Source organism: Xenopus laevis, chromosome 3L (genome assembly GCF_017654675.1).
Source record: "Xenopus laevis strain J_2021 chromosome 3L, Xenopus_laevis_v10.1, whole genome shotgun sequence".
NCBI lineage: Eukaryota > Metazoa > Chordata > Amphibia > Anura > Pipidae > Xenopus > Xenopus laevis.
Window position 1 is genome coordinate 7644840 of NC_054375.1, and position 21204 is coordinate 7666043.

The 21204-nt window shown below is 41.4% G+C and overlaps 1 protein-coding gene across 8 annotated transcripts in view; it reads right to left on the reverse strand.

Moving 5' to 3' along the window:
- The window catches only part of mical3.L (microtubule associated monooxygenase, calponin and LIM domain containing 3 L homeolog), a 168153-nt gene that overhangs the window by 92391 nt on the left and 54558 nt on the right, over nucleotides 1–21204 (reverse strand). For all 8 annotated transcript variants that reach the window (XR_005966189.1, XM_041585913.1, XM_041585917.1 and 5 more), the window contains exon 2: nucleotides 3172–3513. Coding sequence is in view for 7 of the 8 variants with exons in the window: in XM_041585913.1 (XP_041441847.1) it covers nucleotides 3172–3435 (264 nt within the window). In the remaining variant the exon portion in view is untranslated. The remainder of the gene's footprint in view (nucleotides 1–3171; nucleotides 3514–21204) is intronic.

Consider the following 21204-nt stretch of genomic DNA (forward strand, 5'->3'; position numbering starts at 1 on the left):
AAACCTGCCGAATTGCTGTTTAAGTCAATGGGAGAGGTCCAGGGATCAATTCGGAGATGTTTGCAGCCTTCCTGACATTCGAGTTTTTGTTTGGAGAATCAAGATTGATCAAATTATATTCTTTTCAAATTTTCAGGTCGTTTCAATTCGTCCAAGTTTGAAAAATTCGACCTTAATAAATTTCAATTGGTCGAATTTATGGGAGTTTAGGGGAGTTTTAAAAAACACACATGAATTCGAAATTCGACCTCTGATAAATGGGCCTGTAAAGCATGTATTTCACACAGTTGAGCTTTTTCTGCACCAAATCAGTCTTTCACAAATGACAGAACATCATTTAAAGGAGAACTAAACCCTAAAATTAAATGTGGCTAAACATGCCATATTTTACATACTGAATGTATTGCAACAGCATAAAGTTTCAGCTTGTCAATAGCAGCAATGATCCAGGACTTCAAACTTGTCACAGGGGGTCACCATCTTGGAAAGTGTCTGTGACACTCACATGCTCAGTTGGCTCTGATTGGCTGTTGAGAAGCTAAGCTTAGAGCTTGTCACTAATTATCCAGCAGAAAATGAGCTTCCCTGGCTGTAATATAAGCTGATGCTACAGGTTTGCTGATTATTAAATTCTGATGCTAATTGCACTGGTTTCTGTGCTGCCATGTAGTAATTATCTGTATTAATGACTAATCAGCCTTATATTGTGACATTTCTATTCTATGTGTACTGTATATTGTGAGTGGCTCCCTAAGCTCAGTAAGTGACAGCAGCACAGAGCATGTGCAGTGAATCAGCAGGAAAGAAGATGGGGAGCTACTGGGGCATCTTTGGAGACACAGATCTTTACTGCTAAACGGCTGTGGTTGCCTTGGGCTGGTACAGAAGCACAAAACATCATGTACAACATTTCTAGCTACTTCTTTAGTTAAGCTTTAGTTTTCCTTTAAGTAAACAAGAGCTTGCACTGCCATGTTCAGATACTTCCCTACTGGTGGAGAATATAATCTATGTGCCATTAGCCTATAGGTGGCCATACACGTGTATATTAATGCTGAGGATATTAGTCCTTTATACCGGCAGCTTATCTGCACGTGTGTGGGGGCTTCTGACGGGTCCCCCTGATCAATACTTGGCCAAATATTGTCCTGATATCAATATGGCAGGTCTGATTTTTCCTGCAAACGAGGACCGAATTGGCTAGTTGATGCGGTCCTACGACCCATGGGCACCCATTCTATTTGTTGTTATTCGAACGTTCAGATTAACCCGATATTGCCCTGCCGTTAGTTGGCATATCGGGTACAGATCTTATCGTGTATGGCCACCTTTATGGTGGCCATACAGACTGCTGATTAAGCCGCTTCGGAACAAAATCAGCAGCTTATCTGCCCATGTATGGGCCCCCTCGACAAGCCTGACTGATATTTGGCCAAAAATCAGGCACTTATAAATCAGGCAGGTTTGAAAATCCAGTTGGATGAAAAGAGTTTGAATAAGTTGATGTAGTCCTTGCCCGACAGGTCTCCGTAGGCCCCACTGGATGCTTAAAATGTTGGACTAGGACCAATTATTTAGCCCAGGATGGTCATACACCCTACATCGATAAATCTTCGCTACTGTGAGCGACTTATCTCCCCGAAATTCCTTCCCGCCGGCAAGAATGCAAATCACCAGCGGAATTGCATATGTGTCGCTTCGGTTTTCCTAAGTGGTCGAAGTTTCCTCATGAGGCACCTTCGGAGAAACTGAAGCGATACATATGCCACACCGCTGGCGATTCACTTGCCACTAGGAAGGAATTTCGGGGAGAATAGTCGTCCGCAGAACCGAAGATTTATCGTTTGGCGACTAGTCTCTCTGTGTGCCACCACCCTTCGGGATAAAACTGGAAATGTATTGAAAGTTTGTGTCCCACGTTTTTAATTCCCACCCAATGTCTGGTAATAAGATATTTAAGGGCCTCTGCAGGAAACCACAGACTAGGCAGTGAAGCATTAAGGTCGGAGCTGAGAATTTTAAAAAGTTTTCTGTATAATATATATGTTTACATATGTATATAATCCCTGCCCAATCAGATACAGTTGTGCCTGGCTAATAGAGTTACAAGAAATTTCTTTCCCACAATAAATCCACAGAAAGCGAGGGCAGCTAATTGGAATGCAATAAAGCTTAACATTTTCTTCAAATTAAATCAAGTCAGAATTTTTTTTTTAGTTGTCCAGGCTCTGATCGGTCATGTAATTGCCCCTTGAATCTATGGCAGCTTCATCTGTGACAAAACTCTAGCAGTTTGTGTTTCCTTTAGTGTTTAGTTGATCAGGCACCCCCCACACTACCCAAAACCAACTTCAATTTAAATGCACTTAAAGGAACAGTTCAGTGTACATATAAAAACTGGGCAAATAGAGGTAGTGCATAATAAAAAATATTTCTAATATAGTTAGCCAAAACTGTAATGTCCCCTTTAACCCTGTCCAAAGTTGTGCCAATCATTACTCTCCATTGATCACCGTATATATTAGGGATGCACCAAGCCCACTATTTTGGATTAGTCCGAACCCCTGAATTCTTCGAAAAAGATTCGGCCGAATACTGAACTGAATCCGAATATGCATATGCAAATTAGGGGTGGAAAGGGGAAAACATTTTCTTCCCTGTTTTGTGACAAAATTTCCCTCCCACCTAGGGTTGCCATCTTTTCTAAAAAAAATTTACTGGCCGGTGTTGGGGGGTAAAAAAAGGGGCGTGGCGGGCTGTAAAAGGGGGCGGAGTCACACAAAGTGCCTCAAAGGGGGCAGAGCATCACACTTGATGGACAGAAAGCTGGAAAAAAAAGGTAAGTACTGAGCGAATTGGGAGAGGGCCCAAGGGCTTTTTACAAATTACCGGCAACTAGATTGCCGGTAAATTTGTAATACCAGCCCTGGCATTGGCAGGTGTCTTACTGGCTAGGCCGGTAAAATACCAGCCGGTGGGCAACCCTACTCCCACTCCTAATTTGCATATGCAAATTAGGATTTGGATTCGGTTCGGCCTGGCAGAAGGATTCGGCCGAATAAGAATCCTGCTGAAAAAGGCCGAATCCCGAACTGAATCGTGGATTCGGTGCATCCCTAGTATATTGGGGAGGGGGGGGAATACTGTAGTTTGGTCACAAAATAAACCCACCTTGGTGTTGGTACATGCTTTGCCCTTCTTGTAATCCTTGTGAGATCCTCTCTTGTCCAGTTTGGCCCATAGCGCTTTGGCCTTCCAGTAGTTGAGCTTGGACTTGAGTTTATGGTAGAAGGTTCGGTAGTCTTTGGGCTTCAAATCCAAATAATCACACAGCTCCTGGAAGCTCTTTAAGGTACCCTTGCACGTGGTGGCCTGGACAAAGTGGTCAAATAAAGCATGAGACAGGTTGGCCTTGTCATTTCCACTTTCTTCCATGGTCTAGTCTGGGCCGGGCCTCCCCCCGCCTAAAATCCTTTTGGGGTGAGGCTCTGCTACGAGGCCAGCATGGCTAACCTACGGAAAAAGCAACATATTTAATGGTAATGAAACAGCAGCATGTATGTTTATCCTGCGCATGATATTAAAGGGTTCAAGAGGAAACCTTATAATTATCAGATACAAGTTGGTTCTAGCCTTCCTCATTCCCACATGAAGGGGTTAACACGAGCTCATAACCCAATTAAAAAAAAAAATTAAAGGGCAGCATTGACCCACTGCTAATCAGCGTGCTCATTTAAAGGCATATCCACCTCCCTGCCACGAAATTGTGCGGAGTCAGTTTATGTGCTTGATAAAAGCAAAACTGCAGCAGCCTGATCCTGCCCGGCCGCCTGCTGACTTTGGAGATGCACTGGGTTATTTTGGCACCGAATCAGACGCACGGGATTGGAACGAAAATGGAACACAACGACTTCTGATAAAACATGCAGGAAGGCAAACATGAAAGGATTCCAATTTCATTGCCATGGTGGTTTTGTGCGGGTCACTTTCAAATAACGGGGATGTCAAAGTCAGGGCACCAAAAACTAAGGGAGGGGGGGTCCAGAGGACCAATAAAAAAACTTAAGTCCTTCTTTAAAGGGATACTGTCATGGGAAAACATTCAAAAGGCATCAGTTAATAGAATTCTGCACTGAAATCCATTTTTCAAAAGAGCAAACAGATTTTTTTATATTTAAATTTGAAATCTGACATGGGGCTAGACATGTTGTCAGTTTCCTAGATGCCCCCAGTCATGTGACTTGTGCTCTAATAAATTTTGACAATCTTTACTGCAGGTTGGAGTGATATCACCCCCTCCCTTTCCCCCCAGCAGCCTAACAACAGAACAATGGGAAGGTAACCAGATAACAGCTCCCTAACAGAAGATAACCGCTGCCTGTTAGATCTAAGAACAACACTCAATAGTAAAATCCAGGTCCCACTGCGACACATTGTTACATTGAGTAGGAGAAACAACAGCCTGCCAGAAAGCAGTTGCATCCTAAAGTGCTGGCTCTTTCTGAAAGCACATGACCAGGCAAATGACCTGAGATGCACCTACACACCAATATTACAACTAAAACCAATACACTTGCTGGTTCAGGAATAACATTTTATATTGTAGAGTGAATTTTTTGCAGTGTATAATTTAGAAATAAAAAATACATCATAAAAATCCTTTAAAATGGAAATTTTCCTTTAAATAATCGTGAAGGTCACATAAAGACTCTCCATGTGCCCATTTATAGCACATTCCAGATTCTTCCCCCACCAGCATTCATTACAGATAATGCAGGGGTTTATTAATAGGAGAAGAGCCACATCTTCATGCCCTGCTTACAACTTACCTGACTTGATCGCTTCCTGCACAGAATCATTTGCACTTAGAGTAAACATAGGTTGACCGATGATTCTGTGAAAGTAGTGATCAAGGCAGGGAGCTTGCTATCACTACATGTATCTGTACGGAGTGCAGTAACCCACACTGACCAATCAGCATCAAGCTTAGATCCTTGTTTTGCAGACAGAATAATGAAAGCGAATTTCTGATTGCTGGCTATGGTTTCCTGCACTGGTGCAAAGTTGTGCTGCGGCCTAGCAGATTTTTGCAGCAGCAACACCAAGCTCTTTAGGTGCAGCGGAGAGAGAAAAAGAGCTGCCACAGGCCGACAAGTAATGTGGGATTAAGTGGGGGTTTATATATGTGCTACTCATAGGCTAAAAAAAAATTAAAAAAAGCTTAAAAGAATAAATACTGCCAATTAACAACACATTTTTTTGCATTTTTATTGTCTAGACCCTCTTAAAAGCTCATTGTCTAGGAGGAAATTAAATTAGAGCCTCTGTATAAGTGCAGATTCCATGTCTACTAGATAATTATATAATTAGTGGCGATTGGATGCACTTTGGGCTTTTTGGTCTCCCAGGATTCCAGCAGCAGCTGCTCCATGATCAGTAACCGCTCAGCTGTCAAACACACATTGCAGTCGATTTCTCAGCTCACACTGTGCCCAACACATGGACATAAGGGTGAACCAGCAAGAAGCTCCCGACTAATTCAAATTTAACCAAAAATAAAAAACTCATTGTGTGTTTTTTTTTTTTTTTTTGACGAGAGGTCAGACTTCAACCACTTGGGAGTTATCTGACACCCACCCAAGGCACATAGCGTGCAATAAATTATTATAATATATATATATATATATATATATATATATATATATATATATAGATATAGATATCTATATAGATATCTATATAGATCTATATCTATATATATCTATCTATATATATATATATATATATATATCTCTCTATATATATCCATATATATCTATCTATATCTATATATATATATTGAGAGGAAACCATCTTAAAGGGATGCTTCACCTTTAAGTTAACTTTTATTATATTATAGAATGAATGGCTAATTCTGAGCAACTTTTCAATTGGTCTTCATTTTTTCTTTGTTATAGTTTCTGAATTATTTGCCTTCTTCTTCGGACTCTTTCCAGCTTTCAAAAGAGGGTCACTGACCCCATCAAAAAAAAAAAACAAAAAAAACAAATGCTCTGCAAGGCTACACATTAAGGGGCAGATTTATCAAAGGTCGAGGTGAATTTTCAAATTCAAAAAATTTGAATTTCCAGCTATTTTTTTGGGTACTTCGACAAGGAAATAGCCCATATTCGATTTGAATTTGAAATATAAAATTTTTTAATATCGATATTTATCATGTACGGTCTCAAAAATTCGACCTGCCAAATTGCTTATCATGTACGGTCTCTTTAAAAATTCGACCATTCACAATCTAAAACCTGACAATTTGCTGTTTAAGGACCCTTACTCACGGACGTTGGAAGCTGCGCTCCCCTGCATTTCGGTTTCATGCGTTCAGCCGCAGGAGTAGATGCAATGAATTCTTTTCAATGGGGCTGTACTCATACAGACACATGTAAGCCCTGAACGCAGGAAAAATACAACATGCTGCGTCCCAACCTGCGTTTGTCGCTTACATGCATCTGTGTGAGTACAGCCTCATTGCAAAGAATTCATCGCATCTACTCCTGCGCTCCCCTACAGCTGAAAGCATAAAACGGGAACACAGGGGAGCGCAGCTTCAAACGCCCGTGAGTAAGGGCCCTTAGCCTATGGGGGACCTCCTAGAACCTATTTGGAGTCAATTGGTGGACTTTGGAAAAATTTAAGTTTTTTTTTGGGAAAAACCGATTTGAATTTGATCGAATGTGCTATTACTTCGATTCGTACGATTCGAATTTGGCCGAATACGGACCTATTAGATCGGAAACTGACCTAATCGGCCAAAAAAACACACTTAGACTTAATCGCGGTTTGTCTTTTTGAATTCGAAGTTTCAACGTTTTTCAAATTCAAAATTTGATAAATATGCCCCTTATTGTTATGGTTACGTTTTATGACTCTTCTTTGCATTCAGGCCTCTCCTATTCATATTGCAGCATCAATGCATGTTGCTAGGGTCATATGGAACTTAGCAACCAGATTGCTTAAATTGCTGAGTAAAAAGCTAAATAACTCAAAAACTACAAATAATAAAAACCATTTGCAAATTGTCTCAGAATGTCACTCTCTTCGTCATACTAAAAGATCATTTCATGGTGAATAAACCCCTTTAAGGATCCTGCTTCTGTACAATTTAGCTCCAAAACTTTCCCCAAGAGAGATGCAGGGAGTTGTAGATCAAAGACATTTCAGGAGAGCCAAAAGCTGACAATCCTTTACCTTTCCTAGGGACGGTCTGTCGGAGGGATATAGGGAACACAGGGTGCCCATCCCTGATCTATAGGAACCATAATAAAAGTTAATTTAAAGGTGAACAACCCCTTTAACTCCCATGGACCATTACCCCACCGTATTATCAACCCCTTCCTCACTATATCCATATTGAAGTGAAAACACCGCTATTATTAGTAATATTTCCCGTAGCGATATTTGGAAAACTGGAGTCCTGCAGCGGGTCGGGTACCCGCGGGTTACCCGCGAAAAACTACGGTACCCTGCGGGTTGTGGGTAGAGGTTCCGGGTGCGGTATAGATGCGGGTCGGCGGTTCTGCAGGTCGCGCAGCGGGTCTTCCCAAAAGTGATTTTTACGCCTTATATTCGGATCACATCTACTTCCGATGATGTCACTTCCGGTTTACAATGACAGCACTTCCTGTTTTACTCCCTTTTTTCTGATCACACCTACTTCTGAGATGTCACTTCCGGTTTACAATCACAGCACCTGATTCTTGTTGATCAGCGGGTCCGGGTTGCAGATAAGGTACTTGCGGATTGGGTAGTGGGTCCAATTGGGTAAGAATGCGGGTTCCGGTTGCGGATTGCAGGTTCGGGTTCCAAAAAATGGACCCGCGCAGCAACAGCACTCAAGCATGCTTTATTTTACCACCGCAATCTAGTTGCCGGGGTCACTGACCCCAGCAAATAGCCGTTGTTTTTGAGTGGTCTAAAAATGCTGAGGCTATATTTGTATCCCTCCTACTAGAAAGACCATTATCACTTGTCAACAAATCTAGAGAATCCCAAAGGTTCTTAAACTAATAATGGCTACAGCCAGTTGCTTCGCTGTCAGGGACAAGGGAATTTCGCCTTTCCACGCACACATTAGAGGTAATGACAAGAAGAAACCTGCTGTGTGAGACTCCTGCATAGAGAGAGAATGCTGAATAATCTTGGAACGGAGATGACACTGTTACGCCTGTGCAAATCTACAGTGGCAAATGTGACCTAAATGCACAATATTGTTTTAAAATTCTCCCTCTGTTTGCTATAATAATAAAAAAAAGAATGCAGGGGTGTTGTATTAAAGAGTTAAACACTAGACCAGGACCGCAACACAAAAAAGTGCAATAGGGAAAGTTACAAACGCACAAAGGAAATGATTTGCCACCTCTACGGAGACCTTCAACCCCCAACAGGAAGCACAAGCATCCTGTAATGTGACAAAGGGTGAATCTGGAATTCTAGAATGAAAAACGCCGGCGGCAAGGCACTCGCGGCAACCTAGTTTTCTGAAGTCGCCCGAAGTTTCCTCGTGAGAATAACGAAGTGCCGGGAGTGCCATGCCGCAGGCGTTTTTTCATTCTAGCAGGCGGAAGACAGGGGGAAGCAGTTCGGGGATATTAGTCACCCCAAAGAAGAGGCGATTAATTATAGCCCAATCAATATAAGAGCGACAGCAGGATGTGTGTCCCCAATAACCCAATATAAGAGCGACAGCAGGATGTGTGTCCCCAATAACCCAATATAAGAGTGACAGCAGGATGTGTGTGTCCCCAATAACCCAATATAAGAGAGACAGCAGGATGTATGTGTCCCCAATAACCCAATATAAGAGAGACAGCAGGATGTGTGTGTCCCCAATAACCCAATATAAGAGAGACAGCAGGATGTGTGTGTCCCCAATAACCCAATATAAGAGAGACAGCAGGATGTGTGTGTCCCCAATAACCCAATATAAGAGCGACAGCAGGATGTGTGTGTCCCCAATAACCCAATATAAGAGTGAGAGCAGCATGTGTGTGTCCCCAATAACCCAATATAAGAGTGACAGCAGCATGTGTGTGTCCCCAATAACCCAATATAAGAGAGAAAGCAGGATGTGTGTGTCCCCAATAACCCAATATAAGAGAGAAAGCAGGATGTGTGTGTCCCCAATAACCCAATATAAGAGAGACAGCAGGATGTGTGTGTCCAATAACCCAATATAAGAGAGACAGCAGGATGTGTGTGTCCCCAATAACCCAATATAAGAGCGACAGCAGGATGTGTGTGTCCCCAATAACCCAATATAAGAGAGACAGCAGGATGTGTGTGTCCCCAATAACCCAATATAAGAGAGACAGCAGGATGTGTGTGTCCCCAATATAAGAGAGACAGCAGGATGTGTGTGTCCCCAATAACCCAATATAAGAGCGACAGCAGGATGTGTGTGTCCCCAATAACCCAATATAAGAGTGAGAGCAGCATGTGTGTGTCCCCAATAACCCAATATAAGAGCGACAGCAGGATGTGTGTGTCCCCAATAACCCAATTTAAAAGAGACAGCAGGATGTGTGTGTCCCCAATAACCCAATATAAGAGAGACAGCAGGATGTGTGTGTCCCCAATAACCCAATTTAAGAGAGACAGCAGGATGTGTGTGTCCCCAATAACCCAGTATAAGAGAGACAGCAGGATGTGTGTGTCCCCAAAACCCAATATAAGAGAGACAGCAGGATGTGTGTATCCAATAACCCAATATAAGAGTGACAGCAGGATGTGTGTGTCCCCAATAACCCAATATAAGAGTGACAGCAGCATGTGTGTGTCCCCAATAACCCAATATAAGAGCGACAGCAGGATGTGTGTGTCCCCAATAACCCAATTTAAAAGAGACAGCAGGATGTGTGTGTCCCCAATAACCCAATATAAGAGAGACAGCAGGATGTGTGTGTCCCCAATAACCCAATTTAAGAGAGACAGCAGGATGTGTGTGTCCCCAATAACCCAGTATAAGAGAGACAGCAGGATGTGTGTGTCCCCAAAACCCAATATAAGAGAGACAGCAGGATGTGTGTGTCCCCAATAACCCAATATAAGAGCGACAGCAGGATGTGTGTCCCCAATAACCCAATATAAGAGAGACAGCAGGATGTGTGTGTCCCCAATAACCCAATATAAGAGTGACAGCAGGATGTGTGTGTCCCCAATAACCCAATATAAGAGTGACAGCTGGAAGTATGTGTCCCCAATAACCCAATATAAGAGCGACAGCAGGATGTGTGTGTCCCCAATAACCCAATATAAGAGCGACAGCAGGATGTGTGTGTCCCCAATAACCCAATATAAGAGAGACAACAGGATGTGTGTCCCCAATAACCCAATATAAGAGCGACAGCAGGATGTGTGTGTCCCCAATAACCCAATATAAGAGAGACAGCAGGATGTGTGTGTCCCCAATAACCCAATATAAGAGTGACAGCAGGATGTGTGTGTCCCCAATAACCCAATATAAGAGAGACAGCAGGATGTGTGTGTCCCCAATAACCCAATATAAGAGAGACAACAGGATGTGTGTGTCCCCAATAACCCAATATAAGAGCGACAGCAGGATGTGTGTGTCCCCAATAACCCAATATAAGAGAGACAACAGGATGTGTGTCCCCAATAACCCAATATAAGAGTGACAGCAGGATGTGTGTGTCCCCAATAACCCAATATAAGAGAGACAGCAGGATGTGTGTGTCCCCAATAACCCAATATAAGAGAGACAACAGGATGTGTGTGTCCCCAATAACCCAATATAAGAGCGACAGCAGGATGTGTGAGTCCCCAATATAAGAGACAGCAGGATGTGTGTGTCCCCAATAATCCAATATAAGAGAGACAGCAGGATGTGTGTGTCCCCAATAACCCAATATAAGAGAGACAGCAGGATGTGTGTGTCCCCAATAACCCAATATAAGAGTGACAGCAGGATGTGTGTGTCCCCAATAACCCAATATAAGAGAGACAGCAGGATGTGTGTGTCCCCAATAACCCAATATAAGAGAGACAACAGGATGTGTGTGTCCCCAATAACCCAATATAAGAGCGACAGCAGGATGTGCGAGTCCCCAATATAAGAGACAGCAGGATGTGTGTGTCCCCAATAACCCAATATAAGAGAGACAACAGGATGTGTGTGTCCCCAATATAAGAGAGACAGCAGGATGTGTGTGTCCCCAATAACCCAATATAAGAGAGACAACAGGATGTGTGTGTCCCCAATATAAGAGAGACAACAGGATGTGTGTGTCCCCAATATAAGAGAGACAACAGGATGTGTGTGTCCCCAATAACCCAATATAAGAGAGACAACAGAATGTGTGTGTCCCCAATAACCCAATATAAGAGAGACAACAGGATGTGTGTGTCCCCAATATAAGAGAGACAGCAGGATGTGTGTGTCCCCAATAACCCAATATAAGAGAGACAGCAGGATGTGTGTGTCCCCAATAATCCAATATAAGAGCGACAGCAGGAAGTGTGTGTCCCCAATATAAGAGCGACAGAGAGAGAGGAAGCAACTGATCTCGAGACACTGTCAGGGGAATGGGTCGCTTACTGGTTAATAGGAAACGGATTCATGATGTAACATTTCGGAGTGCAGTGCCAACAGTCTCCCCCCCGACCCCCCGCCCTCGTGCCCGGTAAGTCCCATAGGAAGTAGCCATGAAATGCTCTAGTTACATACCTTAATTAGAATTAGGGATATGAAAGACTCTGCAGAATAGTGAACCGAATCTTAATTTGCATATTAATTTTCTACTTCCTTGTTTTGTGGCATATGCAAATTAGGGCTCAGATCCGGCCCGGCCTAAGGATTCAGCCGAATCCAAATCCTGCTGAAAAAGGCCGAATGCCTAACCTGGATTTAATGCATTCCTAATTAGAATATACGGTGACACAGCAATGAGAAAGATTAGGGGATCCCTGTCTGTACTTTAATGAACACTGAACTAGAGTTGCACCGAATCCAGGATTCGGCAAGGATCTTCTGCCAGGATGTACTAAATCCTAATTTGCATATGCAAATTAGGTGCAAGGAGGGAAATTGCATGACTTTTTGTCACAAAACAAGGAAGTTAAAAAATGTTCCCCTTCCCATCCCTAATTTGCATATGCAAATTAGGATTTGGATTCGGTTCGGCCGAATCTTTCGTGAAGGATTCGGGGGTTCGGCTGAATCCAAAATAGTGGATTTGGTGCATCCCTACACTGAACCCTCTTCTGGCTCTCATACACTATTTTTATTTCTTAATTCATAGAGGATAAACATATTCTTCAGCACAGAAATTAAATATCATTCCCATCAGTCCATGCCCCAGTAGAGCTTACAATCTAAGGGCCCTATCACAGTAACACACACATACTAGGGTCAGCTATATCCGAAGCCAATTACCCTGCCTGTTTGAATTTGGATTGTGGGAAGAAACCATGGAGATATTGAGCAGTTAATTGCCTAGTAGACTTAAAGTATGAAGATCCAAATTACGGAAAGATCTGTTATCCGGTAAAACCCCAGGTCCTGAGCATTCTGGATAACAGGTTCCATACATGTATTCTTTACAGGCCAACAGGGCTGGTGTCCCATTATCACAGTAAAAGAAGATGATTTTCGAAAATGATGGTACAGGTATGGGATCTGTCATCCGGAAACCTGTTATCCAGAAATCTTCAAATTATGGGATGACCATCTCAGTTAGACTCCATTTTATCAAATTAACCCAAATTTGCAAAAAAAAAAAAATCCCAACTAAGATATAATCAATCCTTATTGGAGGCAAAACCAGCCTATTGGGTTTATTTAAAGTTTACATGATTTTCTAGTAGACTTAAGGTATGAAGATCCAATTTACGGAAAGATCAGTTATCCGGAAAACCCCAGGTCATGAGCATTTTGGATAACAGGTCCCATACCTGTACTAGTGAAGGAGGCAGAATAAAAGGGGAGAGGGAGGGGGAGAGAGAGAGAGGAGAGAGAGAGAGAGAGAGAGAGAGAGAGAGAGAGAGAGAGAGAGAGAGAGAGAGAGAGAGAGAGAGAGAGAGAGAGAGAGAGAGAGAGAGAGAATGCAGTTGCCTGTGGCAACTGCATTCACAAATAAAAATTAATACATATTAGAAACTTGCTTAGGATGTCATTATGCAGGTATGGGATACGTTATCTGGAAACCTGTTATCCAGAAAGCCCCGAATTATGGAAAGGCCGTCTCCCATAGACTCCACTTTATCCAAATAATCCAATTTTTAAATTAACTGTTAGTATGAGGCAAAGGGTGATATTCTTAGATAATTTGTACTCGGATTTAATTTTTTATTATTTGTGGCTTTTGAGTTATTTATCTTTTTATTCAGCAGCTCCCAAGTTTGCAATTTCAGCCGTCTGGTTGCTAGGGTTTAAATTACCCTGGCAACCATGCACTGATTTGAATAAGAGACTAGAATATGAATAGGAGAGGAACTGCATAGAAAGATAAGTAATAAAAGTTAGCGATTACAATAAAATGCTTTGCCTTACAGAGCATTTGTTTTTCGATGGGGCCAGTGACCCCCATTTGAAAAACAAAATGGGTCAGAAGAAGAAGACAAATCATTTCAAAGCTATGAAAAATAATGAAGACCAATTGAAAGGTTTCTTAAAATTGACCATCCTATGACATATTAAAATTAAACTTAAAAGTGAACCACCACCTTTAAAGGAATAATCCAAATTACAGAAAGATCCCTTATCTGGAAAACAGCAGGTCCTGAGCATTCTGGATTTAAGATCCCAAACCTGTACACAGTTTTTGGGGGCAGGGGGAGACCAACAACTGCTTCAACTAAAAAACAGAATAAGAAAAAATCTAGTTGGTTTCCTCTATGATGTAAACAGTGCAGGGATGAAACAAGGGGAAGTGAATACAGAAGTCAGGTGAGTGTTTCAAGGTAACTGTCTCTATTAACAAAATATATGATCTTGAGTCATAAACACTGTGCTCAGGATTAGACAGTATTTAGCAACAGTCTGTGTCTGGTGTTCTGCTATTCCATTCTCCACTGTATAATTACAGATAAAATACTCGTGGTCTTCGTCTGGTCTGTTTGGAAATATTCTGATGAGGAAACTCGGTAACAAAACATGAAATCTCCTAAAAAATATTTATAAAAGCTGACTCTGTAACACTACAGTTCAAAGAGTTTACGAAGCGTTCAGAAAACGTTATTGTTTATCTGTTCCCAAGCTCTCGTTTGGAACTTTAGCAGCAGTCTGGTTGCTAGGATACTCTTTACCCTAGCAACCAGGCAGTTGTTCGAATGACAGAATGGAAGAGGCCCAAATAGAAAGATTAGGAATAAAAAGAAACCAACAGCAACACAATTGTTGCTTCATAGGCCAGTTTGGGATGTCAGGATCAATGACCCTGAAGGCAAGTTAGGGGGAGATTTGGGGTGAGTGTTTATTTATGCCCTGGGTACCCCTGGAACTATAGCAGGGTGACCCCAAATGTTTCTATATATCTGTAACCTTGTTATGAATTAACGGGGCCCAGTCTGAAGGCCAGTTAGGGGGAGATTTGGGGTAAGTGTTTATTTGTGCCCTGGGTACCCCTGGAACTATAGCAGGGTGACTGTTACCCCAATGTTTCTATATATCTGTAACCGTGTTATGAGCTAAGGGGGCCCAGTCTGAAGGTCAGTTAGGGGGAGATTTGGGGTGAGTGTTTATTTGTACCCTGGGTACCCCTGGAACTATAGCAGGGTGACTGTTACCCCAATGTTTCTATATATCTGTAACCTTGTTATGAGCTAAGGGGGCCCAGTCTGAAGGTCAATTAGGGGGAGATTTGGGGTGAGTGCTTATTTGTACCCTGGGTACCCCTGGAACTATAGCAGGGTGACTGTTACCCCAATGTTTCTATATATCTGTAACCATGTTATGAGTTAAGGGGGCCCAGTCTGAAGGCCAGTTAGGGGGAGATTTGGGGTGAGTGCTTATTTGTGCCCTGGGTACCCCTGGAACTATAGCAGGGTGACAGTTACCCCAATGTTTCTATATATCTGTAACCATGTTATGAGTTAAGGGGGCTCACACCAGAGGCTGGACCTGTAAGGGGGACCTGGACTCCAAAAGTACAAAAGACACTGATCAAGAGGAAAGCAAAAAAAAAAAAAACCTCCCGATAAGGCATTAGCCAATTTTGCCACAAGGGCTCAAATAAATTCTTTCCTTGGCACAACCTGCCCATAACAAATCATATGACTAAACCCCCACTGTATGTCATAAGATCTGAAATGAGTTCCTTTCCATTCCAATTTATAAGAACAAGTGAAAGAAAACACATAAGGAGCATTCATAGTGACAGCAGTAGTACAGACAGAGCGTTCCTTTGTGCAAGGGTGTTTATCGTACACTGCTCTATGCAAAATATCACACGTGAGTGCCAGAAATAGCTGCTTGCGGGACTTTATACACAAGAACAAATGACAGAGAATAAACTTGCAAGTTAAATTACCAACTCGGCCCTTTAAAATTAGACAGAGACTGACCGCACATCCTATACAGCTGCATAGAAACCAGTGCAGTCTTCAGTTTCAATATACATTAACTGTTAATATGCCGTGCAGGGTTTGAATTAGGTCTCTATCGTTAACATAAAATCAATCCGCCATTAGACCACAAGAAGCACCCTGGCTTAGAGAAGGCAGTAATTAAAGGGGTTGCTCATCTTCCAAACGCTTTTTTTTTTTAGTTCAGTTTTTTTCAGATTGTTCCCCAGAAATAAAGACTTTTTTCAATTACCTTCCATTATTTATTTTTTACTGTTTTTCCAAAATCTAAGTTTAAAGTTCGTGTCTCTGGTGTTTGAGTCTGGCAGTTCAGTAATTCAGGTGCAGATTCTGAACTGTTACAATTTTACAACATTTAGTTGATACATTTCTCAGCAGCATTTTTGGAGTATTAGCAACTATTGTATCAATTCTAACAGCTGCCTGTAATGAAACCCAGAGATTCTGCTCATACATAAGAAATGTATCAAGTAAATGTATCAATTTAGAACAGTTTACAGGGTCGGCGACCCCCCCTTCCCAGAGCTGCTTTAGAAGGTGAAAAATAACACTTCACACTATTCAAAAATAGAACGTAATTGGAAAAAACATTATTTCCGGTGATCTATCTGAAAACAACTGAAAATAACGCCTTTAAAGGGGTGGTTCACTTTTTAAGTTAAAGGACCAGTAACACAATTGTTTTTTCTTTTTTTTTTAAATTGGTTTCTTTTTAACGAAAAAAAACCCACCAACACAGTTTAAAAACTTAATTCACAAAGCTTTTATTAAGAAATTACTTGCTGATTCTCTGCCTGCGCTCCTCTTCAGAAACAGCGACAGGGCGACGATCCATCATCCGTCGCTCAATTTCTCTTCCCTGCCTTCAGGCCTGGATTTGTGGAAAGTCCACCTAGGCCAGGGCCTAGGGCGGCAGGATTTTAGGGGGGCGGCATCCTACCCAACCACACCCACATTGGTTCAAAAACACTGGGGATGCATTGGAGATACAATGATTTTTTAAATTTCCCCATTGATGATGAAAATTTGCACGAATAAAGGGGAGAGGACAGGGGCGACGAACGGCAGTGGGCCTAGAGGCACCCGCTATGTAAATCCGGCCCTGCCTGCCTTCTATAGGAGATAGCCAGGGAGGAGAAATCGATCGCTGCACGATGGATCGTCGCCCTGTCGCGCATGCAGAGAATCGGCAAGTACTTTCTTAATAATAGCTTTTGAGAATTAAAAGTTTAAACTGTGTTAGTGGGTTTTTTTTCCTTAAAAAGAAAAAATGTTTTTTTAAAAAAAAAATTGTTACTGGTCCTTTCACTTTTAGTATGTTATAGAATGACTGACTAATTCTAAGCAACTTTTTTTTTTAATTTGTCTTAGTTTATTTAATTATTTGCCTTCTGACCTTTTCCAAATTTTATTTGGGGGTCATTGACCCCCATCCTACAAATTTAAGGCTACACATTAATTGTTATTGCCACTTTCTGTTACTCGTCTTTCTATTCAGACCCTCTCCTATTCATATTCCTGTGTCTCACCTAAATCAATGCATGGTTGCTAGGGTAATTTGGACCCTAGCAACCAGATGAAATTGCAAACTGGAGAGCTGATGAATAAAAAGCTAATTAACTAAGAAGCCACAAATAATAAAATGTGAAAACCAATTGCAAATTGTCTCAGAATAAAACTCTCTACATCATACTAACAGTTAATAGGTCCTGGTAGAAGCTTGATTAGGAAGTGATAAACCTCGGAGTACAACTGGCTCCATAGAAGTCGGAGCCGCAAAGGATCAGCATTGGATATTGGGCTGCTGAGAGTTAAAACAGAAGTATGGGCATATACTCACTTCTCCAAACAACAGAGGGATGTGGAGTTTTATCAGTCACTTGCCAGTATTATATGTTTATCTTATCTAGGCGAAAATGCTGATAAAATGTCGTATCTGCACATATAGTTATATATAATCTGGCTGCATTACCAAGAGGTTATTTCTTTCTATTCAGGCCTCTCCTATTCATATTTAAGTCTCATTCAAATCAATGCATGGTTGCTAGGGTAATTTGGACCCTAGCAACCAGATGGCTGAAACTGCAAACTGGAGAGCACCTTTTCATTGGTCTTCATTTTTTTTTCTTTCTAGTTTTTGAATTATTTGCCTTTTACTTCTAACTCTTTCCAGCTTTCAAATGGGGGGGTCACTGACCCCATCTAAAAAACAAATGCTCTGTAAGGCTACAAATGTATTCTTATCGCTACTTTTTATTATTATTATTATCAACATGTATTTATATAGTGCCAACATATTGCGTAGCACTTTAAAGTAAATGTGATTATACAACTCATCTTCCTAATCAGGCCTCTCCTATTCATATCCCAGTCCCTAATTCAAATCAATGCATAGTTGCTAGGGTAATTTGGTACGCTAGCAACCAGACTGCTGAAACTGCAAACCGGAGAGCATCTGAATAAAAAGTAAAATGACTCAAAAACCACGCTATAATAAAAAAAAAAAATGAAAACCAACTGCAAATATTCTCTGAATGTCACTCTCTATACATCATACTAAAAATTAAGTCAAAGGTGAACAATCCCTTTAAAATTATATTTTATTATGTTATACAAAGGCCAATTCTAAGAAACTTTTCTAGAATTAAATTCTAAGAAAGTTTTTTGAATTATTTGCCTTCTTCTTCTTCTGACTCTTTCCAGATTTCAAATGGGGGTCACTGACCCCACCTAAAAGAAAATGCTTTGTAAGGCTATAAATGTATTGTTATTGCCACTTTTTAGGACTATTCATATTCCAATCTTTATTCAAATCAATGCATGGTTGCTGGGGTAATTTGGAGCCGACAAAAAAATGAAAACCAATTGCAGATTGTCTCAGAATATCACTCACTATATCATACTTAAAAAGAAAAGCAATTCCTGCATCACCAAAACAGCTTCCGGGTACCTTGGTATTAGGGATGAAACGAATCCACTATTTTGGATTCAGCCGAACCCCCAAATCCTTTGTGAAAGATTCAGCCGAATACTGAACCGAATCCTAATTTGCATATGCAAATTAGGGGTGGCAAGGCAAAAACATTTTTTACTTCCTTGTTTTGAGACAAAAAGTCACACGATTTACCTCCCGACCCTAATTTGCATATGCAAATAGGGTAAGGGAGGAACCCTACGGATGATTTTGGAGCGATCCGCCGCGCTGTGCAAAAATTAGGACTGCACCGAATCGGTTCGGGATTCGGCCGAACCAAATCCTAATTTGCATATGCAGATTAGGAGCAGGGAGGGAAATTGCATGACTTTTTGCATATGCAAATTAGAATTTGAATCAGTATTCGCAGGAATCTTTCGCAAAGGATTCAGGAGTTCGGCCGGATCCAAAATAGTGGAAATCGTCCGTCTAGTCCTTCCCTAAGACGTAGAACTCCTCAAGCAGCTGCTCTTGCTCCATACATTGCCATTGTATTCGCTGGGTCAAAATGGGGCAAATTCTTTCTTAAACCCTCTCAATGGCCTTAAATGAGAATACCTGCTTTACAGGTGCACAAATTGAATACAAGACATAATAAGCAAGTGATATGGGTAACAGTGATACCCGTCTGGCTAATCTGGTTAATATCGACCCTATATAAATGGAGCAAGTTTAATCCTGCTTTGTTAATTCAGCATACAACCGGCACACTGGAGTTTTATTCAATAAAGGACCCGGTCAGCAGAAGGTGCAAAGGTATAAAAACCAGAACCAGGCTGGGCCCGAAGTGGAATATGATCCCATTAAACCCCACAACTATGTCTCACACACCTTAACATGGAAAAGAGATTGTGTTACGGCCGTCCTACCAGCTGATACAGTGTTTATCTTACCAGTAACAGGTCGGCATTGCTCATAACTAGGGCACTTTTATAAGCCCCTTGGTGGTGTGCCAGGCCTGCTAATCTGACACCAGTAATCACAGCGATCCCGTGTTATACACAGTTCACAGCCAGAGCTTTCATCAAGCTTAAAGGGATACTGTCATGGGAAAAAAACTTTTTTTTTCAAAATGAATCGTTTAATAGTGGTGCTCCAGCAGAATTTTGCGCTGAAATCCATTTCTCAAAAGAGCAAACAGATTTTTTTTTAATTCAGTTTTGAAATCTGACATGGGGCTAGACATATTGTCAATTTCCCAGCTGCCCCAAGTCATGTGACTTGTGCTCTGATAAACTTCAATCACTCTTTACTGCAAATTGGAGTGATATCACCCCCTCCCTTTCCCCCCCAGCAGCCAAACAAAAGAACAATGGGAAGGTAACCAGATAACAGCTCCCTAACACAAGATAACAGCTGCCTGGTAGATCTAAGAACAACACTCAATAGTAAAAACCCATGTCTCACTGAGACACATTCAGTTACATTGAGAAGGAAAAACAGCAGCCTGCCAGAAAGCATTTCTCTTCTAAAGTGCAGGCACAAGTCACATGACCAGGGGCAGCTGGGAAACTGACAATATGTCTAGCCCCATGTCAGATTTCAAAATTGAATATAAAAAAATCTGTTTGCTCTTTTGAGAAATGGATTTCAGTGCAGAATTATGGTGGAGCAGCACTATTAACTGATGCGTTTTGAAAAAAACATGTTTTCCGATGACAGGATCCCTTTAAAGGGAAATTTACCCTAAACTATAAACTAAATTCCCCTTAACACAAATGACCCAGAATGTAACAATGCACTTCCAATGGTGTAAGACACATGAGCTAGTGCCGAGAGACAAGCAATGCACAGAATTAGCCGGTTACATTCCAGAGATGTACAGCAGAGAGTAAAATGGAAAATATGAATAGGAGAAGCTTGGATCACCCTGAGAAGTCAGTTCCATCTGGTGACCAATTAAAAGAGCTCCACCTAGGGGCCAGTGTATCATGAAAACTGTAGAAGAAAGGACCCGCGACCCCCTGACCATCAAGAATCAGGAAGTTCTGTCATTGTAAACCGGAAGTGACATCATCGGAAGTAGGCGTGATCAGAAAAAAAGGAGTAAAAATCGCTATTGAGAAGACCCGCGGGCCAACCTGCAAACCCGCTGACCCGCGTCTATACCTGCACCCGGAACTTCTACCCGACTCGCTGCAGGACTCTAACTTAGGGGTTAGTAATGAGTTTACCAGTCTAAAATCAACAGGGACCTCTGGGCAAAACTGTGGAGTCAGAGTCTGGGAACAATTCTGGGAATCTGGAGTCGGACTCACCAAAAATGTACCAGCTCCTAATAACTTACAATAAATACAAGCACTGATAATAATCAAATCAGATTTAAGAGCTTCTATGAAGGAGGATAAGGCAGAAACAATTTCTGTTTCTAGTTAATATAGTTAATTTTGGATTGTATTTAGCACCTATTCTACCGCTATATGCCAGGTTCAATCAATATAGAAGTGGTTTTAGGTTTTCCAAATGTTTTTGGTTTATGTAGTAACTATGATTTTGCTTTAGAATTACCAAAATATGAGATTTATATTTTTGAGCTTTGGCAGTGATAAAATGTCGTGTATGTTGTGCAATTAACTTCTTTCAGTCAACATGGAAAATACATTAATATATTAAAGGAACAGGAACACCAAAAAATG